Genomic DNA, 23,832 nt, shown 5'->3' on the forward strand with positions numbered 1-23,832 from the left:
GATAAAAGGGAAAGGACTTGGGGTGCCCAGACCCCAAGTGTCCTAGAGAGAAAGGCAGTTACTACAGGTCAGGGTGGATCGGGGGTAATTACACGAAGGCCCATCACTGGGCGGAGAAGAGAGGCGAGGCCCGGGAATAAACCAGAGCTGAGACCCTGGGGAGAGGCTGAGCAGTGGAGGCAGGAGAGGTGAACCGTGGTACAAGGCTTCCCCGCAGACTGGGGAGCCTTCTCCCTTTGTGGCTGGGTTTGGGGGATGTTAGAACTCAAGCAGGCTGGAGAAAGGGTCCTTTCGGAGTGAATGGCTGGGAATGGCAGGTCTCCCAGGGCACCGGCAGGACAGGGGCTGGACTCCTGCCCACCTTGAAGGCCGGGGCTCCAGGCCTGGACCCAAGTGGTGCTGCTTGGCCTGTGCTGGGTGGCGCTTGGCCTGGGACCCCAGATCGTCCCTGGGGTCTGAGCAGCTCGGTATGCGTCCATCTTCATCACTGCCCTTGGCTGGATGCATGCTGGGTGCTTTGAGCCACACAGACCATGAGAAGAAAATGAAACGCACCGGCTTCATTCTCTTCCTCCCCCACGGTCGTGCTCTCTTCCACCGCGACCCGTCTGAGCCAGTCCGTCCTGCTTGGGGTATGGGAGGGGCCTGGTTACTGAGCTGCATCCCTTCCGCGGGCTGCCTGCCTTGCACACGGGGCCGTGCGTCCAGGCTGGGGACAGCCAAACCAACCCAGACTCGGCTGTTTTACGTTTCCCTCTCAGCTCCTCCCACGTCGCCCCCGACCACGGTGGGTGCGACCGGCACTGTGAGCAGTACTGAGGCTACTGCCACGGCCGCCACCACCACCGAAGCCACCACAGTCCCCACCACCCCAACTGTCGCACCTACCACCATCACCGCCGCCACCGTCGCCACAACTACTGCAACCACTGCCGCCACCACCACCACCACCACCACCACGGAGAGCCCTCCCACCACCACCAGGACTAAGATACAGGAATCCGGTACTGCCCGTCGTCCGTGCTCCCCAGATAGGAGGGGGGGCTGGGGTGGTGCCCACCAACACCTCCCTTTGTTTCTGCTTTGAAAACACAGGTGGTGAGACTCTCAGTCTGGCAGCCTAGAGGTTCAGAGCATCCTGCCCCACACTCTGTGGGTGGTCCCCACTGCTCATACCCCCGTTCTAGCCTCAGATCTCTGTTCTTCAGCAGAGGGCTGTGCCCCTCGGGCAGGACCCCCGGGTCCTGGATGGTAGGGCTGCCTCTAACTAGATGCTGAGTGGTCAGCTCAAAGGGAGAGAGTGTGGGGAAGGGAAAGGGCCTGACACTGACCACCTGGCCTGAGAAGGCTTCCTCCCCCCGACGTGTTTCCTCCAGCCTCGCAGCAGAGGGCTGGGGACCTGGGAGTGGCTGGCCGTGCCAGGCATCTCTGTTCCCGGAACCCTGTGCCTCCTTTGCCCCTCTCCCCCTGAGGCACATTTATAGATTTTTCTTTTAAAAAATCAGAGCTTCCAGTAGATAGCCTTGCCAAGGAGTCCCGTCATGCTAGAGGCTGTTCTGCTGCTCTCCCCCATGCACCCTCCCCCCGGCCCAGCTACACACACACGGAGGGAAAGTCACAGCCTTTCTAGGGGCCCTGGGTGAGAATCGATCCCCTGGCCGGCCTGCTGAGCCCAGAGAAAGTGCTGTTCCTGCATCACGCAGCCAGGCCAGGAAGCTCTGTGCTTCCAGTGCGAGGAGACCCCTCGGGAATCCAGCAGTACCTCTAAGAACAGGCATCAAACACTCTTATTACCACGGAGGGGGGCCCTCCAGTGCAGAGCCCACGGGCCGGCTGTAAAATCAGCACAATGCAGTTGGCAGGGCTGGCAGGAAGCACCCAGAACCTTCCTCCAGCAGCTGGAGAACTTAGGTCCCCTCCGTGTGCAGGGCAGTCCCTTCCCCTTCCGAGGCCTTGCCGTCACCCGCCGTGCCCCACTTCCCTCAGCTCCTGAATGAGGATGGAGGCTTACTTAATGCACGAGCGAGTGTTTTCTTTGATTCAGTTGCGCGGAGCTCTGCGAGCCACAGGAGGAGACACGGCATATGTAGGTGACATTATACTCCTCAGCCCTTGAAAATGCTGATTGGCTTGAAAGCTACAAAGTTGAGAATTTAAACAACATGTTCTTTAGGAAGAAGCTGGCTGAGGAGAAACCTGCTAGGCTGTTACAAGCTGCCACCAGTTCGGAGTTTGGTGATGGGTGTTCTTGGGGCCACAGGGAGGCCTCTACTGCATTAAGGTGGGCCTCCGTGCCCCACTTTAACGCTTTGAGTTCACAGAAAAGATGCACCAGGATTCCAGACGGTGCGGCCTTGCTGCCACAGAGGACTAGCCCCGTGTCTCACACCCCAGCTTCTAACTGCCTGAGACACCTCGGGGGGCCGGGCCACGCTCTGACCTTATTCTTAGAGCACAGGGGGGCTCCCCTCAACATCCTCACCTCCCTCGAAGCAGCAGAATGACTCTGTTGATGGGATTTTCAAAAGGAACGTTCCTCTTTGTTGTGTCTTACAACTTAGGACAAAATGTTTCCTAAGTTTACTTACTCCTTTTCGGGGTGAAGTGGAACTTTTTATTTGTCTTTAACTGGTCTTTTTCAGATTTCAAGGGATAGTCCTTAAGTCTCACATCCCAGGAGTCAGCAGAACAACCCACGTTTCCCCTCACTCCATCCTTTTGTGTGTATAGAAATTGCTGGCTTTTCTTCTTGGCGACTCTTTGAGCTTTTCAGTTCCTTTATGATCATCATCTTGGCCTCTCTGGATGGCAGTACCTTCCTCCAACTCCCACCTCTGAGTCATTGTGGCTCCCCATTGCTTGACTTTATCTAACCGTGCCCTAGTCTCCATTTAAGACAGTCAGATTTGGGCCAGGATTGTACTGGTGATCAAACTGTTGAAACCCAAGGTCTCTGGATATTTCCAGGACCCAGAGCTAAAGAGGAGGAGAAAAAAAATCTCAAGTCCCCAAATCACAGCTGATCATAATTCATTCCCAGTAGCAGGAGCCATGAGAGTCTAAGGAGCTGGGGTTGGGGCTGACTTAAGCAGCCAGTACAATGGGAACTTGTGGTAGCTCAATGAAGAAGCAAGCTTCTGCCCTCCCCCTGGAGGGTGCATGGTGCCTTCAATGGAATCTCTTTCTTGGCCCCTCACCTAACACGAGTCGAGTTCACCTACAACTGACAACGTTGTAGTAGAGAAGGCGCTTGTTTGAAGTGAAGACCAGGAGATCTTTGATCACTTCCCCAGCCCTGCAGACTCAGTCCCACGTCAAACAGATAATGAATAAATGCATCATCAGTGTGCTCTAGTCATTTAGTTTTGACAAGTGAGTTGGTGACAGTGCCCCCTTGCATGCTGATAAAATATACAGGAGCCACGCTTATAAAGTCTTTGAAATACAAGGCTTCATGCTAGTACTCCACTCTTCAATCTTTGCTGGGAAATGGGGTAATCAGACTGCTGGGACGCTTGAAAATGATTACGTTTGAAGATTAGTGCCATTCTCCTGTCCACAGGCTATGGTTTCAGACAGCGCGATGGCTTTGATAAAGTAGCTCCCAGCTCATAGGAACTAGGTAATTAATGTCTTCTGTGTTCCATGGAGATCAGACCTCAAAGGTGTAGTGCTGAGCAGCCATCAGGACAGGATTCTTCTGGTGTCTGGACCACTGAATGCTGGATGTCAGGAAGGAGTTATCGCTCTGGCCCCACTGCGCCCATGGAAGGGAGAGGACGGATTCGTTCTGTCTCTGCTTGAGGTGCTGAGTTTTAGGCCCCAAGTCCCCTTAGACAATCTGAAGCTATTTGTCACATAGTTCAGCGTCTTGGTGACCAAAAATGACCCCCAGGGCTCCTCAGACCAGAGTTAGTGGCTAGGTTACCATTCTCCACCCCCAGTTTCAGGACGCCATTAAGGCCCTCCCCTGTTTGGTCCTGTCCTTTCTGCAGATCAGGACCCCCTTTTCTCCTTCCTGTAGACCGTCTATAGTTGAGGTGACAGAGGCTGGCACACCTCCGCCCTCTGTCTGCATCCCAGCTAACACGGCTTCTCCCTGGCCCTTTTCGCTGCACCGTTCAAATTCATGACAAGGGACCTAAAAAGGGAATAAACGCAGGTTAGAGCCGCCAATGGCCTGGATCAAACTCACTCTTTCATGCCCACGCCCATCTATGTGGACAGACGGTTTCCAGCTTTCCCCCACCTACGTGTCCTCCTGACTGTATCTGCTCGTACCTGGATGGCAACCCCTGGCCTGGCCCCCAAGGCTGCAGCTTGGAACTCTGTCGGGCCCTGTGCACAGCCACTTCCTCCTCTGCCCCTTCCTAGCCGCCTGTGTGTGTGTGTCTGTGTGTCTGCGGTGCTGCCTCCCTTCCTCACCACTAACTCCTCTTCTAACCCGCCCCCCAGCCCCCGACGAGCAGTCCATATGGAACGTCACAGTGCTCCCCAACAGTAAATGGGCCAACATCACCTGGAAGCACAATTTCGGGCCCGGAACTGACTTTGTGGTTGAGTACATCGACAGTAAGCATTGCTGTGTGGGGTGGCGGTGGCGGCGGCAGCTGCAGCTGCAGCCCGTAGCGTAGATGCTGTTAAAAAGATCCGGTGAACTCCCCCAGGCTCAGGGAGGCCTTTCAGCCGGCTTAATTATGGCCTTAATGAAGTCGGTTTGTGCTCAGGTGGTAGCCAGTGAGGTGGGAAGCGCAGACGCAAAGAGCAGGAAGGGGTTTCTGCAGCCATTAGCGAAGGTGCCTGTGCCGGGGGCGGGCGGCCTGGGGAAGGGGCCCTTTGTCTGTTTCCTGCCCGGGATGAGGGCTCTGATGGCCCCCAGTGAGCCAGATCTCGCCTCTGCGTGGATCTTCCTAACTTGGGATCCATGTTTTCAGCTATCTCCTCTAGATAAGGCTGGCCAGTCCAGTCTTGAGGGTCCAACTGTGCTTTGCTCCCAGAGGGACACCAGCTGCCCACAGTACAGAGACCCCAACCAGAGTCATTTGTCTCAAAGAGCTGGTGGCTTGAGCTGAGCTGTTCGCTCCTCACTGAGCCTTGGGAGCAAGCGTACAGGCTGATTAAACTGTAGAGTGTGGTCAGGACATCTGCCTTCTCTGAGCGGTTCAGACCCACCATGCTGGCCTCTTTGGCACCTGCTGGAAGATTCACCCAAAGCTCTCTAAGGAAGAACAAAGCCAACTCTTAGTTCTCTGTGGTTGGAGAGGGCTTCACATCCACATAATCTGGAATCTCTAATTCGGTCCACGCCCCCCTCCCCCGGCCCCCAGACACCCAGGCCCTCGCTCCTCCTCATGTGTGAATTCACCACACGGCTAGAAACAAGAGGGCAACCCAAGGCCGAGAGCCGAGAATCAGGGCCGAGAGCTGAGAATCAGGGTCCTGTCTCACCTCCAGGTACCGTGGGGGTTGCTAACTGGCTCTCTGACCCTCTCCAGGGTCACAGAGCGCTGGCCAACACCCTAAGAGCTTAAGGAAGCAGGTCATAATGTGTTTAATGCTTAAGACTGTGGTGAGAAAGAAAACTTCAGGAGAGGGAACGGTGTCCCTCAGCTGAAGGGCCGTGGGGCAGGAGAGTCCGCACTGTGCGGGAGGGCTGGCGGAGCTGCCCGGTGATCTCCCGGTCTGCATGACGGCCCGGGCCCTCCCCCCGTGCTGCCCCTTCGACAGGTGCCCAGGAAGCTCAGCGCTGCCCCTCCGGCTCCCCGTGCCTGGCCGCGGGCTGACTGAGGTTTCTGTTCCCCAGGCAACCATACGAAAAAAACTGTCCCCGTTAAGGCCCAGGCCCAGCCCATACAGCTGACAGACCTCTATCCCGGGATGACATACACGTTGCGAGTTTATTCCCGGGACAACGAGGGCGTCAGCAGTACCGCCATCACCTTTATGACCAGCACAGGTGAGAGGGCGTCTGGCCCGGCCGTCCCCGGCAAGCATGGGGCATGTCGTTCTCATCCTCGGCTCCCTGCTTGTGTCTTCTCCGCGGGAAGAAGACCCACCCCCCCGTTCCTCACCTTGCATGGCGGGCTCAGCTCCTCTTATGTGTCGGTCTGCGGCTCCCGGGAAGACTCAGAGGTGCCGGAAGTGCATGCCAGGGGAGAGGAAAGCACGCGTCCGACCCTGTGGGGGTGAGTGGGACATCAGACGAGAGGCAGAGCGCGTAGAATGAGGTCAGAGGAGAACGCCTGGCCTCCACTGTCCTTGAACCCAAAGGGCTTGGCGTGTGCACAAACGTCGTCTCTGCGTGTGGGTCTGGGGGCAGCCTGCCCCGTAGGCACAGGGGCTGGTTTCCTGCACGTGGGGTTAGGGCATAGGACCATCCAAGGGTCTCAACCCAGAAATCTTCCCAGGAACCAAACCAAGGGTCAGCATGTGTGTCACTGCCTTGCCACTGTCGTCTGTTGTTTAAAAATTCCGAGGGGTGTGCCACCAGTCATTTGGAGCTTTGTTTTGGTTTCATTTTGCCCAAGTTTGTCGTGGCTTAAAAGTAGTTGAACTTTTGTCGTGCTGGGGTGGGGGAGACGCTTTCCCAGCGCTAGGAGAGTTCTGAATCTATCAGGGCTTCAGCTGTGGATGGAGAAGCTTCTGCATTGTACCCAGCGAACAGGCCAACGGGAGCTCAGGAAAGGGTACAAGGTTCAGAGATCTCCCTGCTGGTCAGGGTGGCTTGCAGTCTGCAGAGCGTGAGGGCGTTGGCTTGTCTATGTGTGTGTTTCTTTAAAGTCAGCCAGGCAAGGTGGCCAAGTGGCCGGTTTGCTAAGCCATGGGGTAAGGGTGAGTGTGGGGAAAGACACTGAGAGGAAAGGACCAGTGCCTGACCCCAGGGACTGTCCTAGTCAGATGCAGGTTACTAGACACAACGATAAAGAAAAAAATAAAAACCCACAGTGGTTTATATGAATTGCTGAATGTGGACTGCTCTTCCCGTGCTGGCCTGATGAGGCTGATCCTGGGAGCTTGCGTCTTGAGCTCACTGCCCATGCATAAAAATGCCTCACTCCACCCCTTCTAGCCTGGTCCCTCTTGGTCTGGGTGTCCTGGCCTCCCTGTGTCTCTGCCTGTCCTGCACGTGCCCATGCCGACAAGACTCAGGGAGTCTGAGAGTCCAGCTGCTGCTTGAACCTAGCCAGGCCAACTCAGGCAGGATGTCCACAAGCAGCCAGGCCATCCTGGGATCCAGGCCAGGGGACTGGACAGTGGACTGAGCGGAGCAGGTGGCTGAACTCTGCCTGACTCAGTCGGGGTCCCAAGGTGTTGCTCACCGGTGCATGCATTTGACGTTGCTTCATTACAAACTTGAGTCCAGCACAGAGACAGAAAGCAAAGATGAGATTCAAGGATGGAGGTCCATCCTGCAGAATGCAGCAAAAGCCAGCTCAGCCTGCTTTCAGAGTTTGACTTCTCCCCATGCTGAGCCCTGGGGCTGCGGGCCAGGCCCAGGGAGAAAGCCAGAGAGAAAAGGACCAGTATCTGCCCTCAGGGATGTCCCAGTCTGCTTTGACAGATTAAACGTGCAATACAGAAAAAATAATAATTGCCAATACCCTTCTGGACATTGACTTAGATGTTCATTTCTTTAAAAAAATTTTTTTAATTATTTACTGAAGTGTAATTGATTTACAATGTTAGTTTCAGATGTACAGCAAAGCAGTTCAGTTATACATACACATATTTTTTTCTTTCAGATTCTTTTCCATTATATATTATTACAAGAAATTGAATATAGTTCCCTGGGCTATGCGGTAGGTCCTCAGGTGTTCACTTCTCTTTTCCTGTGGTTGCTATGGAGAGGCTGGTCCCATATCTTGCCCTCGGAGTAAGTGAGGTATTTGGCACTTGCAGGTTTTCCCGACTCCTCCCAGTGCGAGCTGGAGAGGGCAGGTTTAGGACCCTTGCCCTGAGTACATACCGCTCACCTTCCTCACTGGCTGGCTGGAAATTACTATGTGCAAAGCACATAGGGAAGGAAAGTACTTTCTCTTTCTGAAGTTCATGTGTGCCTGTGAGTGTGTGTCCAAGATCCTTTGAAAAATCCACAAAGGAGTGGGTGGACTCCAGAGCCAAGTTCACAGAATCTCCCAGGTCCTTGTGTCTCATCGAAGCAAGTTTATGATCATCTCTGGGCCCAACCACTGGTCATTTAGGCAACCACAAGCCATCACTTTAGTCCATAGACTCAAACCTACCACAGTGGTTCAGGCAAGAAATGAAAGAAAACCATGAGGAATGCTAACAGGCTCCCTGACTCCCACCAGAAAGACCCAACGTGGAAATTTAATTACCTTCTTGAAGCTTTTGTAGCCAAAGAGACCCGAGGGGCCACAGACACATACCCTGGACTCTAAGAGACCCGTCATCATTTCCGTCCTGGGCCGGCGGGATGGGGTAAGGCTGACAGTGGGCCAGCAAGACAGACAGCAAACTGCCTCCGACCTCAGGGACACGGGGATGAAGAACATTAGGGGACCTAACTGTAGTCAGCCTCTTCCCGCTGTGTCTGAGAGAAACCCGGGGTGGGGCGAGGTGGGGTGGAGAGGTGTGAAATGATGTTTAAGTGAGAGTAGGCAAGCCGGACTGCATTTGGAGAAAGCCCATCCCTGCATACTCGTTCATCTGCCCCATTTCTGAAATAGAATTCTTCTGCCGACTTTGAGTGGCTGGCCTCTCACCCGTGGCCAAACCAGTTTCCTCCCGATTAGAGCTAGGAGTCACGGGAACCGCCTTGCAGGGGAGTTGTCCGTTTCTGAGCGAGGCTGTAGGACGTAGCATGGAAGTTGCACAAAATGTGGCCTCTAGTCCAGAGTGAGAGGCACTTGGACCTGTGCTCGCCTGATGAGCAGGTGCGGCCCTGGCATTAGTCCTAGCAAAAGTGCTAAGTGTCAGTATACCCTGGCCTTTCAGAGTCGCTGTTACCTTGTGCATTAGGAACCTGGAAACGCACTAAATGGATCAATTAAGAATGGTGTTCGCAGACCGGGGTAACTGCCCTGCAGCCTTGCAAAAATGCCTTCCGCCATTCAGAGTCCATGTGTGGGGTCACGTGTGACTGAAGTCATCATGTCCTCCGTTTCCTTTGGTTCTTGAGAAACTAAGTCACTTTGATGGGATCTGGCTGAGCCCACCTTACCCCACATCCCACTTGGTTTTTGCTTTGTTTGTTACTGCGTATCATTGTCGTCGGTGAGTTTTTGGTGTACAGCATAATGATCTGAGATATGTGTATATTGTGAAATGATTACCACGGTGAGTTTAGTCTGTCACCACACATAGTTACAAAGTCCACTTGGTTTTGAACAGCCTTTTGTGTCCAGACTTCACAGAAAATTCTTTGACTTTTGCAGTGAGGTTTGAAGGTCATGTTTGAACTTCACAGGGTACCGTCAGGAATGGAAAGCTACATTTAATTTCTAAATTGTCCATATGGCCCCTTTCCTGGGATTGTGACTTCTCTCCCAAGAGAAAGGAGTCTTGTGGAGATGGCTGTCAGGCTGTGTCAGAACCAGCATTGGCAAGGTGGTGGAGCAAACAGGTCTTTGCAGACGTTAAACCAACTTCTCTGCCAAAGGTGGGGACCACCATCCACACACAAATTGAAGTGACTCCTTCATCCCAGTGCCCAGCTGGCACGAGGTCAAGCCAGTATCCACGTGACCCCCAGCTGGCATCAGAAAAAAACACCCCAGGTTTACCATAGCATATTGGGATTCAATTGGTTGTTAATCTGTAAATAGTCAGTGACCACCTGTTGTGTGACCAGCATCGTGCAAGCACTAGGGGGTTCGAAGAATCTTTGATAGTCAGGACCCAGGAAAGAGAACAATTAAATGTTACATCATGTGGAGTACTTGGGGGTGAAATCAGAGTATGGAGGTTGGTGTGGGCATTTGCTGAGGCAGCCATCTGAAAACAGGAGCAGCAGATGCAAAGGCCCTGAGGCAGGACTGGGAGTGTCCCGTGTGGCTGAAGTGTACGGGATAGTGGGAGATGGGGCTGATGGAGCCCGACAGGCCAGAATACAGTATGGAGGTTTTTTCCTAATAGTAACGAGCAGCATTGGAGATTGAAGCGAGAAAGCGAGCTGATCCTACATGGGAGTTGGGAAGATCTCTGACACTGTGTGGGAAATGGCCTCTGGGAGCAGGCATGGCAGCAGGGACGGGACTTCCCCACAGTGTACCTGGGTCAGGGTAGTCACGAGCCACGTTCTTCTGGGACTCAGCTGCTTTTCAGCCTGGGGCCGCCTGGGCAGCCAGAGCACGGAAAGCCTGGAAGAGCTTGTTTATCAGTCTTCATTGTTTATTAAGACCATCTCAGTGCAGTGCACTTGGCTGGATGCTGCGAAGGCTATAAAGACAGTGTCTCTGCCCAAAAAGAGCAAAGGGTAGGATCACACCCAGGTACCTGCCCCCACAAAACGGCGTGGGATGCAGATCCTGGAGCATGGCAGGGATCCCTGGTCTGCCCTCTGTCTCTTGTGCTTCTTCCCCGGAGGAAGCTCTGAGCCTCGGCTCTGACTTTGTCAGCTTTCAGTTCTCCCAGGGTTGTCTGGTTCTCCCAGGGGCTGTTCTGCTTGCTCTGCTGGCCCGAGGGTCACATGGGGTGTGTTCTGGCCCTCTGATCCTTCCAGTCCTCTGAGTCTTGGTTTCCATGGAAGGCTGCATCTTGGGAGGTGTCACTTTTGTTCTCAAGTCCATAGAAAAGAGGAAGGCAAGTGACTCCTACCCACCCCACCCCTCCCGATCCTTAACCTTAGCCATTGGTCATCCAGGACCCCATCAGATGGCCCCTGAGCTCCTGGTTTCCAGCCCCGCCCACCTGCCCCTTGCATCACGAAAGGGTCTGCCCACTTTGAGACAGGTCTACACGTGTCCAGACAGGGACGGCAAGGGGCTCACTGTCAGGGGGTTTCCACGTGCAGAAGTGGTCTGGAAGCAGCATGAAGCCCCAACCTTGCTGCCAGCCCAGCTTGGGGTACCCAGTCAGGGGCCATCCTTGATGTCAGGGAGCACACAGCCCAGCTAGGGAGGGGAGACGTGAGGAAGCACAGGGCATCCCAGATCTGCACCCTGCCTGGGACCCACTGCCAGGAAGCCTGATTGGCTTCAGGGCTGTGCTGGTGGGAAGCGTCGCTGCCCTGGGCTGCGCAGGCCCACGAAGGTGTTCTTACAGGGTTTTTGCCATGAGACCACTGCCCCTGTTCCCTGATGGGTAGTGTGCCGGCTCCCGTTTCTTCACTCCTGACTCGTCCAGGGGGCATCATAGCCAGTCCTTGGCCTCCCTCTGTCCCCACCAGGCTGGGCCCAGCCGTCTGGTGTGCAAGAATGCCCGGCCTCGTCCTTAGGGAACTTCCCTTCCTAAAGGACCTGCTCAGCCTTCTGCTGCTTATTCTGCTCCCTGCCCCCCTTTCCCTGCTTCTTTTCTGACCTTTTGACCTTGGCTTTTTAATTACTTTCTCTCTGTCCCTGTAGCAGGGTAGTTAGGGCCAGAGGGCTGCTGGGCGGTAGCATCAGGCCACAGGAGCAACCCGGACGTGAAGTAGCTGAAGTTTTTCCCTTGCCTCCCCGTCCTCCCCTCCTCACCTTCTCAGTGTGAAATCAGTCATGTGTTTGCTTCTGGCCCTCCCCCGCCAGCTTACACCAACAACCAGGCGGACATCGCCACCCAGGGCTGGTTCATCGGGCTCATGTGTGCCATCGCGCTCCTGGTGCTGATCCTGCTCATCGTCTGTTTCATCAAGAGGAGTCGAGGCGGCAAGTACCCAGGTGAGACGTGTGGGAGGAGCGGGCGTGGAGGGCGGGGCCAGCCAGCTTTCCTATGAGCCACCAGTGAGCCCAGGTCCCTGGCCAGATCTGGGGGGCTCCATTCTTTCAATGAGCACAGCCCTTGCCAAGCTTGGACATCCAGTCCTCTGGCCTGTTCTGTGCATCTTAGAGTTGCCAGAAAGCACTTGAGTTAATTAAGTTCGCCTGAGGTGGGCGGGTGGTGGAGCCCAGGCAGCCAGAGAGGGGATAGAGGAACCCTGGCTCCCATGAAGAACGGCCTTCCCTCGCCTGATTCACCACCCATCTGCTCAGTAATTGGCTTTTTTCAGCCTGAATCTCATTAGGATCCTCTGTCCCAGGGAAGGAGGAAGGAGAGATGCATTTTCTCTAACCATGAGACAGACTGGAGCGTGGTGGGGTCTCAACAGAAGCAGCACATCATGGGAGGGGCTGCGGAGCTGGGCCCTCAGCGCGACTGGGTTGAGATCACAGATACCTGAATAGAGGGTCAGACGCTCCGACGTGAGGAGCAGGCAGAGGCTGGGGGGTGGGGTGCAGCGATAGGGACCCTCAGCCCTTAAAGAGGGCTTCGGGCTTCCGCAGAGTCCCAGAGAGGCATTTCTCTTCTGTTGCCTCAAGATCGTCCAGCCCAGACAAACCAAGGTCAAGGACAAGGACCTCTGGCTTTTTTGTTTCTGGAAATATTGATTGTTTTTCAAACAGGGGCAAGAAAGCCATCTGTCTGATGGGGTGGGTAGGGTGACAGGAGACAGGATAATGGATCACCCTGACACTGAATGTCTGGCTGGACTACAAGATGAAATTGCTCCCTGCCCCTAGAGCCATTGCCAGACACACCCTGTGCGCCCCAGATGCCAGCTTCTCCCGCTCTCCGTGAACAAGTCCTCCCCCACGACCCCCCAAAACTCAACTCAGAGCAGAGATTCTGGTTTCTTTTCTCCCCTGCCCACATACCCGCAGGCCCTAGGATTCTAAAGAGTCATGCCTCTCCTTCAACTGAGGGAGGGCAGGAGTTACACTTCTTTATTGGTGAATGATGGGTTTTGTTTGTTTGTTTGTTTGTTTTTTGCTTCGTTGTGCTGCACTGGGGTTGTTATCCTTCTGTTAAGAGAGAAAGACAGAGTCAGGGAGAAGGGCGGCCTGACGGAGTTCACCCCCTGCTCCCAGGGGAACTGGAACACCTGAGAACTGATCAGATAAACCCTGAGCCTCCTCTGCCCATTCCAGAAAGTTCTTCTCACAGCTAATCTTTCCTCCAGCTCCAGGGGAAGCCCCTAGTCCATCAGGAAGATGAGTGAACCAGGATCCGTGCGGCCTGGGCTCCTTTCTGGACTTTGTTCAGTTACTAATTAGTTATGTGACATCTTCAAGGCCTCGCTTCCTAAAATAGGGGTGATTTTCCAGCCTTGTACCTCGGAAAGAAACATTCAGAGTCGTTCACCTAAGTGTCTGCTGTGTGCCAGGCCCTCCAAGACAGGGCCTTGGAGGACGCAGACACATCACAGAGAAAGCGTGGGACAAGGGAGTCACACAGAGGGCAGAGTTAGGGGAGCACCTTCCATTCCAGTGGTGTGTGTGGAACGTCCCCTCTGCCCAGGGCGCTCTGCTGGGAGCTTTGAAGAAACACGCAGCTCCCCATCCTCAAGAGAAGAACTGACATTCCGTTACGGGCATAAGAAACGTGCACAAAAAAAGTATAACACAGAACAGGATGAGAACGATGCCAAGGAAAGACCACATCCCTTTGGGGTTTGGGGAAGACCTCATGGAGAGGTGGTGGGGAGCCGCGTGGGAGGTTTTCGTTGTCAGTGGAGATGGAAGGAAAGAACCAGTGATGGGGAGGAGGAGGCAGATGCTCTTGGCAGCTGATTAAATGTGAGAAGGAAGAATGAGGCGGGCATCGATGTGCCTTTTCGGGAGGGAGTCACTGGACCCAGAGGCGGTGTCTCCTGGAGGAACAGTCAGGGCCCAGCGGCGCAACAACACCCTTAATCATCTGTGTCTCTTCTTCTCTTACTGACCAAGTGCGAGAAAAGAAGGATGTTCCCCTTGGCCCCGAGGACCCCAAAGAAGAGGATGGATCCTTTGATTACAGGTGTGTGATCTCCTGGGCTCCTGCTCACACACAACACCCCACTGTCGGGTGGGCTCTCCCCACCGCCCCGGAGGCAGCCCCCTCCCCTCCGAGCTGCTCAGCCGGCCTGAGAGGCCACTGCATGGATGTCCCTGCCCGTGGGCTGTCACCTCTGCGTCTCTGATAGCGCCCCACTGCCCAGCCCGGGAGGGAGCTCTGCCCACCACACATACACTCATTTGATGAACAGCATTTCGTTCATTCAACCACACAACTCAGATTAATACTTCGTTCTTTATATGTGTGTTTCCACCTTTTTGCTCTGAGAGTGGGTTCCAGGCCCACCCTTGCTGTGTAGTGAGCTCTGCTCTCGGTTTCCTCTCTGCCCACACTCCACCCTAACCCTGAAGATGATGACCCAGGAAGTCACATTGTCCTAAAGCCTCGACTAGGTGAGGGATGGAGGCCGGGGGAGGGCAGGGGCGTGGTGTTCCAGGCCTTCTCCTCACGAACGGGAATGACCTCTCTGGGCTGCAGCCTGGAATAGGGCTTGGCGAGGCATCTGGTCCAGGGCCCGTGTCCCAGATGAGAGGACCGAGGCCCCAGCTGGGAAGTGACGCGCCCAAGATTCCCGCACTCGCCCCCCTGTGAGCTCGTGGCAGAGCTGGAGAGGCCAGCGACTGCCTTTGTCCTGTGCCCATGCTCCCTCTCAGATCTGGACGGGCCTTTGTGTCTGGCTTCCCAAAGTTGTAATCTGTCCATTTTAATGGCAAGTGCACTTTGGGCCAAGGAACGATGCAGAGTGGGTCGTGGAAGTCTCGTTCCCAGACCAAGTGTGAAGGGAGGAAATGCTTTGATCAAAGCCCTCTTTCCCCACCCCCACCCCATCATCCTCTGGGACCAAGTCACCCCATCGTCCTCTGACCTCGCCTTATCCTATCTCTGGCCTCTGCCACTCGCCCATCAGCAGCCTCTCTAGCAGGATCAGACCAATGGGCAGCAGAGCCACTGCGCACATAGGAGCCCATCTGGTGGCTTATAGACAGCATCTATCCATCCAGTCCCTGCATCGGGGTGAGCTCCCCAAAGGGCAGGTGTGAGAGGCCCACCCCCGGCTGTCCTCAGCACCCCTGATGGGGCCCAGCTTCCCCGTGGGTCGAGAGCTACTCCCTGGCCATCAGTTCTAAAGGCCTTCTCCCCTCAGCGCAGCCCAGGATGGGGTGAGGATGTCCTCAAATAAAGGGCTGAGTAACCTGAGCTGTGAGAAGCTACTTCCGCAGGCACCTCTGCTCCCCCGGACACCAAGGCTATCAAAAACACCTGCCTCTTCCCCACTCCAACCCTCTGGCCCACGGACACTGAGGCTGGGCACACACGTGGTGGCGCATGCATGAGCTCACGCACCGTGCACACACATGTACACACACACACACGCCCTTTGGCTTTGGCTCTGAGGAGGCCTGCAGTGCCCAACCGAGAGCCCCCACTTGGATGAGTCCATGAATCTGAACCTGGGAAAGGGCTGAAATTCACACATTAGGGGTAAAGCCAAGTTTCTGGGTGGGACAGGCCAGAGGGCCAGGCAGATCGGCTCACCCTGCTGTCTGGCGCCACGCTGCCCGTGCACCTCTCTGGTGGGGCTCTCCCTGCTTCTCTCTCCTTGTCTGTCCACCTGGTTCTCGAAGGTCTCCTGGAAGGTAGGCTGAGGTGACTAGACCAGGGTCCCCCTCGTCATTTGGTTTCTTTCAAGCTTCCCTTAGAGGAGGTCTGCTCTTTCTAGACCTAGATCCCCTTTCCCCGAGAGAACTGTACACACGAAAACCCCTCCCCCTGCCTCCCACCCAGGCTGGGCCATCCTGTCCAGTGGTTGCATTTAGCTTGGGGGGCCTGGAATTCCTGAGAACCACATAGACACAATTGGCACGTCCTGCAGGGGGTGTGGAGGGCTCTAGGGGGAGGGTGCTTGTGCAAAAAGATTGGCAGGTGGGGTAAGGAGCCTGGTCATTAGAATCTACTGATTCTCAAAATGTGAGTTCCACCGCCTGAACTGATGCAGCCAGACCCGGAGACCCACTCGCCTCCCTTGGCCGCCTCCCCCACGGCTCTGCCATCACAGAACACAGTTAGGCCGGGTAATGGGGCCACAATCGCTCAGCGTGTGGCAGGAGTGGGCTGAGAGCTTTCCATCCACCGACGCCCAGCTCCCCCGGCTCTGGCTCACCGCCCTCCCCTGCCAGCTGTCTTTGCCCAGCTCCGCGGTTAGAAGCAAGAGCTCACTGCTCACCACAATGGCAACCCAGCCATCGTTTGCCGCAGGCCCAGGAAGGGCTAAGTGTGGCCTGGGGCAGGGGAGGGGGTGGGGTGTCTGCTCAGACTGCCTGGCACCGCTGTGGTCCTGCCTGCTGGGACCCAGACTCCCACTGCTGGTCCGGCTGCCTCCTGCCTGGGACCTCGTCTCTCCTCTGAAGAACAGCCAGCAGCACCTGGTCCCTGCCTCTGAGCCTAAAAGAGCAGAGTTTTCCAGTCAGGGAAAGGGATGCGGTGCCTGAACAGATGTCTAGCCCACTCGGAGTGCCTCACTTCCTGGGGGCACAGTGGGCTTCTCAGCGGGTAGATGCCTCTTTAACTCCCAGCTCTCTTTGCACAAAGGGGGCTTGAGGGCAGGGCCTGGGGCTTGGGAGGACCCTCTGAGCCGTGCTAGTTTTGTCTCAGGTGGCTGGCCCCCCCTCCCTCTTCCCCTTGCTAGCCCCTAAGCAGCAGTGTCTGTTTGTAGATGAACCAGAGCTGGGAGTAAACACCACCAAGACAGAGAAGGGAAAAGGCTGGGGAGAGGTTTGTCTCTTTAAGGCCCAGACCCTTGCTTTTTGCCAAGGGCAGAGCTTTCCAGAAAGAGTCTCAGATTATGGAGAGTCAAAGCTAGTTGAATCCTCTTGCTGGAGGAACTGAGGCCCAATGAGAAAGAGAGGCTTTCCCAAGGCCACAGAACCACACAGTGATACCTCGGGACCAGAACGCCAAGTCCTTGACAGCCCTCAGTCCTTGAGCCTTCCTGTCCCGCCTGCTCGACAAGCAGTTGGCTGTGCCTCACCATGGGGCGGTGTCCTCTGCCTGCTCCCGCCCCAGAGAGCAGCCCACCCCCACAGAGAGGACCCCAGACCAGGCGTCCAGGAGTCTGGCCCCATCCCAGCTCTGCTCCGCATTCCCCCTCACCTGGGAGAAGATGCCGTCCTTCCTAGGCCCCAGCGTCCCTTCTGTAGAACTGGTCGGCCAGGGAGGGCGATGGAGGGCTGGGCTGGGTCAGCCCTGGGGTCCCGTCCTCTGAGCTGAGGAGCACTCATGCCTGGCAGGAGGCTGGAGGCCCTCTCCCGCCCCACCTGGGTTTGGGCTGCACTGGGTGGGCCGGCCCTGATTCTCTGTCTCTCTCCGGCCAGTGACGAGGACAACAAGCCCTTGCAGGGCAGCCAGACATCCCTGGACGGCACCATCAAACAGCAAGAGAGCGATGACAGCCTGGTGGACTATGGCGAGGGCGGTGAGGGCCAGTTCAATGAGGACGGCTCCTTTATCGGCCAGTACACGGTCAAGAAGGACAAGGAGGAGACAGAGGGCAACGAGAGCTCGGAGGCCACGTCGCCTGTCAACGCCATCTATTCTCTGGCCTAACAGAGCCCCCAAGGCACAGCCACTACTTTGCAAGTGGGAAGAAGGGAGAGGGGGAGACGAGCCACTGCAGACCGACCACAAAGCCGCCACCACCTTCAGGGACAAGGGTACCACAGGGACGTCTGCCAAGCTGTGAGGATCAGTGACCACCCAGCCAACCGCTAGCCCCCTCCCGATGACCCCCGGCATCCCGGGGTGCCAGCTGTGGGCGAGCTGGAGCCATGGCTAAGCTCTGCTGGAGGGAGCCCGGGCCCCTCGCTCAGCCTCACAGCCACCCCGAGCCTCCACCCACGCTGCCCGCCCTCGGCCTCAGCATAGCCCCTCACCAGTTTCTCTTGGTTACAGTACTTCGCGTTGTCTTTTATTTTCGCTTTGTCCATCTTCCCCTCCAAACCCAACATCTCCCTTTTCTCTTCCCTTTGAAGAAATGTCCCTGGAAAAAGAAAGAATAGGTGGATTCTCCCCCAGGAAACTGCAAAGATAGGCAAAAAGGACGGATCCGTAAATGAACATAGTATTCAAACCGCTGCTGGGCCAATGTATTTCCGAAGGATGCCTTTCTCGCCATACGCCTCCCCGGGCCCCCAACCCATCCGCCTCAGCCTTGCCGGTTTGCTGAGCTGGGCTTGGCTCCTTTCTGGAAAATGACAGTATTTTTGGCAGGGAGAGGGTGGGCAGGCCTCCTTGCCTCGCTCTGGTTCGGTTGGGAGGTGGGCTTACCTCTTGCTCCTTGCTTACCCTGCCCCTTCCTCCAGAGTGTCCAGTACAAGAGCTGCGCTGACTGAAGGAGTTTGAGGAACAGGAGTGGGTGATGACGGGAAGGACTTCAGCTCCAGTGACCGTGTACCTCAAGCAGAAGACAACCAGGCATCTGGTCCCTGGGGAGCTGTGCCCACCTCGAGAGACAAGGAAGAGGGCTGGGTTTGGGCTTCCTTCCTCTCCATCAGTGAAACTCAGGACGTGGGAGAGAAGGCCATGCCCACTGGGTCCAGAGTCGAGGGTGCCCCCCACCTGGCGGGGTCCGTGCTGCCCTCCAGGAGCTGGACCCCTGTGATGTGAAGTGTGCTGCTTGGGGGTGGAAAGCACTGCTCCCACTGTCGTCTCTGTATGATGTTGAAACCGGTGTCTTACCGTGTGTGGATGGGGCCCTGCTGCCCCCGAAACTGGGCCGCTGTGTCCTTCCCTTCGGGTGTTCACACATCAGGAGACCCCTGCAAGAACGCGGCACCAACAGGAGGACTCAGTGCTCTTCGTATGCCTTATGCAGCTCTGACCTGTCCCTGCAGTTCCCAGCCCCTCCCTGCAAGCCTTGAAGCCTCCAGTGACGTCTGTCTCAAGGAGAACGGGGTGGCCTATGCAAGTGTCACAGCAGAGCCAGAAGCAGCCACTCGAGTCGTGCCCAGCAGCCCGTTGCCCCAGATGGAGACACTCACGGACCTGCAGTTCTCAGAGACCCAAGGCGCCGCCTTCATCCTCCCCACCTAATCCATTTTAAAACCAAAGGTACCTAGCCTCAGAGAGAGAGAAAGAGATCTTGAGCCTAAGAGTAACCCTTCAGCTGTTGCTGCAGCTAGTGTCGGTTTCAGGAGGGTGAAGCAGACCCCCAGGACTGGACCACCTGCCACAGACACAGCCTCTGATTGGAGCCTCCAGCTGCTTGCCAGGGAGCCTGGGCAGGAGCAGGGCTGTATCTTTCAGAGATTTTATTGAAGCATTATTTGCCAGAAGTTCAAGCCGCAAAAGGTATTAGCAATGCTTGCATCACTTAATAATCAGTCAGCTGAAGGTCAAGCCCACTGACACACGTACTCTGTCTGCAGGTAAGAAAGTGTAGCCCAGAGCTGAGCCAGTTTTGTTTGAACCTGAGAGCGAGTAACCGTCCTTTGGCCCAAGCCATAGCCAGGTGTGCTGCCCGGAAGCCTGAGGGGCAGCTCTCTCTTGGCGGAAGGGGACAGGGTGAACAGTAGGGGGCTAGGGAGCCACTCTGGGGTCCCCTCCCCTGGTTTTCCTCTGACACCTGCCTAGATCCAGCTGGGCATTCCTGCAGCCTAGGCCCAGCCTCCCTGAAGGGACTGTCAGGGAAATGTGCCTGTGACCTGAATGAAAAGACTGGCTTTTCCAGAAAACACTCTGGATCTGAGCAGAGTCATCAGTTTCTCAGGCCCTCATCCCACACTACACCCTCTGCGCCAGGGAACTCATTGCACCAGAAACAGGCTCTTTGGGCCAGAAGGACTGTGGGATGTCGTCACACCCATCCCCTGCCTCTAGAAAGTCCCCCACACAACTGATAATGGGGGAGGGAGAGAGAGGGCTCCTGCTGCCAGAGGATCTTGGGCAGAGGCGAGTCCTCAGCCTGTCTTTGCTCCTTGGCTGTGCCCTGCCAGGCCCTGTACCCCCACTTTGCGTACAAAGATAGTGCCGTCAGCCCCCTCCCAGGTCCGTCTTGCTGAGATGTACCCATCCCAACACGTGATCACGACTTTCCTGGCAGGCAGGAGCAGACCCGGGCCTGAACAACCAAGTGTACCCCAAGCAAAGATGGCAGGTGCTCAGAGAGGTGTGTGTGCTGCAGGGCTAGGGAGGCAGCCCCCGTCAGGAAGAGGAAAGCCGATTTCCCATGGAGCCCAGAGTCCACCCGGCTCAGTGGGAAAGCAGTATTGTCCAGCACTCCCTGCCGGCTGGGGCTCTCAAGCAACCACCCCAAACATACCAACAACAGTGCCAGGAGAGGGCGATTCCATTGGTGCTCCGGCCTGTCTGCGGGGGCAGGAGACGTAGGTCATCGCGCAGTGGCTCCAGGAATTCACTGCCTGTGCTGTGGTCTCACATTCCGTGCTCGGCCGGCAGGGCTGCGGCTTCCTGGGCTCTCATTTGTCCTCTCGTTCACTCAGCACATACTCTTGAACAGCCAGTCTGAGCAGGGGACACCACGGTGAATAGTCAGGTGTGGCCCCTGCCATCACAGAGCTGGCAGTCCTGGGGTGGAGTCTTGGGACACAGTGGGCACTGACTGGCAGCACTCTGAGTGTTTAAGCTGCCAGTGGCTCCAGGCTCAAAGGGAGGAGCTTTGGAGGGAGAACTGGGTCCGCAAGGCTGGGCAAGGCAGGGACAGTCCTCCTTCCTGAGCTGCTTTACTCTGCCCCTTGGGGCAAGATGCTTAACTTAACTGTATTTTAGTGCCTCCATCTCCCCTAGTCAGTCCCTCCTTTGAATACCTCTCCCCACAGAGGGGCGGGGCCGGTGTCCCGGGAGTACGCCACTGCAGGGCCAGGGGACAGCTGCCGCCCTCCTTGCCTGGGTTATGGTGAATGTGACCCTTCTTTTTTCACCTTGCTTTTGAGGAGATGGTTAAGTTTAAACTAAAAACTAGCCCCTTCTCTCTGCCCTGAGGGCTTGGAGGCATCTGGTCTACCCCCTTCCTGGCACGTCTCAAGGCTTAGAGAAATGTCTACCTGTCCTCAGGGCCACAGTGCCAATCCTACTCACCCCACAAGGGGGATCCGCAACCTGGGCCCAGATGATGCTTTCGTAGTTTCCCTGAACACAGCTAGCCTTAGTAAAGGGTGGAAACAGATCTGAGGACATTTGTGGGTTTTCCAGCTAAGGGACCACCTCCCTGCACGCATCCAGCACCCACACAGGAGCACGCCCACACGGACACTTGCACACAGCAGACCGGGGTCCCACTGCAGGGCCGCGCTTTCAGGGAGAACAGTCCAGGTTCTGTCCTTGTCTTGAAGAGGGTGAGTCCACAGCCAGGCCTGCTGGAGGCGAGATGTGACAGGCTGTGTGGTGCAGTTCCCAACTCAGGGCGGAGGGGAGGGGCTGCCCACACCGTGCCCCATTTGGGCGATTGCTGTGGGCAAAACCAAGAGAGAAAGAGTCTGATCAAAGAGGAGGGAACCTTCCCCAGGAACAGCACAGGCAGCAGATCTTTAAGAGCCCCAGTCACAGGGCAGCCCAAGCAACCTGTGTGAGGAAAGCAGTGAGGATTCCACACACTCCTGCCTCAGTCTTTGCAAGGCTGCTCCGCAAACACACTGAAGCGGGAAGGTCTCCCAGGCTCTCAGCTGGAGGGAGCTGGTGCCAGGAATCACTTCTTAGTGGGCGGGCACAGAGCACTCTCCCCACTGGAGACACCCCGGCCACCACTCCAGCAGCCCCTGCCACACACACACAAGCCCATGGTTGTAATTTGGTCCACCCTGTTAGATCCTCTGGAAAATCACCCGGTGGATCCTGTTTGAGCTTTGCCTGATGGCTTAGGAATAGCATATAAGGAGCGCCTGATGTTAAAAAAAAAAAAAAAAATCAGAGGACTCAAACGAATGAAACATAGAGCTTGAAATGTCATGAGGACACTCAGTGCCCTGGGCAGAGCCCAACTCCTAGGCAGCCCCGATTTTAAACCAGGCAGGGGCCACCCCATGGGAGTTCAAGCCAACCTGTGACTGTCCCCAGCCTGCCCAGCTAACCCTTTCCTTCCCTCCACTACTAAGTATGGGCCTTCCTGTGACAGGTTCCAAGAGGAATGAAGGGAAAGGAGGATAGCCATCCAGGGAAGCCACTGGACCCCACCAGTGTCTCAGTCCACACCCGAAACCAGTGCTCCTCTATCAGTATATTAGTATTAACTGGATGTTTCTTAATTGTAAGGATGGAAGTGAAATAGACAAAAAGGTCAGATTAGGACAGGGTCAGACTTCAGCGTGCAGAGGAGTCACAGAGCTGATCTAGTTGCCGGGACTCGTGGTACACTAAAATCTCGGGACTTGCTCGAGGTCACACAGCTCGTGAAGCAAGGTGAGGTTAGGGCTTCAACTCAGGCCTCTGACTCCTTGCCCAGTGTTCTTTCATCTCACCGCAGCTGCCACCCAGGAAACAGAGGTGTTACTTAAGATGTGTCCTGCTGGTTCACTGTCTCGTTCCTCTTTACTGCTTCTCCCACATCCCCGTATACCTCCCCGAACGAAAGACACAGAGGATTTTCTGAGTCCAAGAGCAGTCAGTCTGTGCCAGCCGGTGGTGAGCCTGGCTGGGCTGTTAAGGGGAGACCCAAGCCAGGACCAGAGAGTGACAGCTGATTGGTGTTTGTCACTGTGAAGCCTGCACTGTACCCTAGGGTGGTGTCTCTCGCTTCGTGACGCATCGGGCCACCAGCATGCAGTGCCCCTCGGGAGAACAGGCGTGGAGGGCTTTCTCCCCTCCACCCTTGGCCGCAGGGTGCCGAGGGGCAGCAGGGCCCGTGGAAGCTCTGCCACCCAGGGATCTGCTGGGCTGGAGTTCAGCACATGTAGACTTCAGTGAAGCAATAAACACAAAAATCTGGGAGAAGAAATCCAGAATTTTGTGCACTTCTCTGTTTCTTTTTCAAAAAGGATGCAGATCAGATGACCCTGCCCTGTTCCCTTTTCTGATTCCCAAATTCGACATCTTCAGTCAGTGTTGTCCCTTTGCCCAGCTCCCAGCTCTCTTTGCCAACCTCACATTCCTCCTGCACTGAGCATCAGTCGCCTGTGACGTGGCCGCCTTCTGTCCTGGTCCCACCCTCACCCCCACCCCAACCCACACTGGGTCCCGGAGGACCTCTTGCCCTGCACCCTTCCCCCAACACACACACACATTTTCCAGTTTGTTCCTTTCAGCGGGGAAGTCTCCCAACGTCTCCATTCCTTCCCACATACCCACACACCCACAAATTGGTCTGATCTTCTTTTCATTGGTTAAATATTTAACTCGCCATGGCACACCTTGTTTTAACCCCTCTCACATCACATTCTTTCCTTTTTGCGAGTTATTTTGCATTAACCAACGTCAGCAACAGATGAGTATCTGAGGGTGTCACGCACGACCTTCAGCAGGGAAGGCTTCTGGGCCGTGGAGGACCATCTAATACGTGGACTTATAAACTGACTGCATGAGCAATGAAAAGGCCAAATTATTTGGAATTTTTTTTTTGTTGAATCACTGTAAAATTAAAAACTGATTTCTTTTGTATAGAGAACACTAAACGTATAATAAACGTTGTTCAAAATGAACTCTGGCCACGTAGTTTGTTCATTTCCTTCCTAGGGAGAAGAGGGATGTTGGGGGCGGTTAATGACAGAAATGGGCACCAGTCAGGATAACGCACAGAATTCTGTGATACCGGCCCCCATCTTGAACTTAGTCTTATCTTGGAGAACTTGTTGGCACAATTTGTGTTTTAAACATAGAGGGACTGGTATAGGGATGTGTACAGCCATAGAGACA

At 55.5% G+C, this 23,832-nt stretch overlaps 1 protein-coding gene across 17 annotated transcripts in view; it reads left to right on the forward strand.

Annotated features, from left to right (window-relative positions):
• NFASC (neurofascin) overlaps window positions 1-23,618 on the forward strand; it is a 175,465-nt gene extending 151,847 nt beyond the window's left edge. For 8 of the 17 annotated variants that reach the window (XM_031438737.2, XM_031438746.2, XM_031438739.2 and 5 more), the window contains 6 exons: window positions 762-1,004; window positions 4,456-4,572; window positions 5,804-5,956; window positions 11,688-11,819; window positions 13,866-13,935; window positions 17,346-23,618. In XM_031438737.2, coding sequence (XP_031294597.2) covers window positions 762-1,004; window positions 4,456-4,572; window positions 5,804-5,956; window positions 11,688-11,819; window positions 13,866-13,935; window positions 17,346-17,577 — 947 coding nt within the window. In that variant the 3' untranslated portion in view covers window positions 17,578-23,618. The remainder of the gene's footprint in view (window positions 1-761; window positions 1,005-4,455; window positions 4,573-5,803; window positions 5,957-11,687; window positions 11,820-13,865; window positions 13,936-17,345) is intronic. The other 9 variants (XM_031438748.2, XM_031438749.2, XM_031438750.2 and 6 more) reach the window with 2 other exon arrangements.
• Window positions 23,619-23,832: the final 214 nt, after the last annotated feature.

The sequence above is a fragment of the Camelus dromedarius genome, chromosome 21 (genome assembly GCF_036321535.1).
Source record: "Camelus dromedarius isolate mCamDro1 chromosome 21, mCamDro1.pat, whole genome shotgun sequence".
Lineage (NCBI taxonomy): Eukaryota > Metazoa > Chordata > Mammalia > Artiodactyla > Camelidae > Camelus > Camelus dromedarius.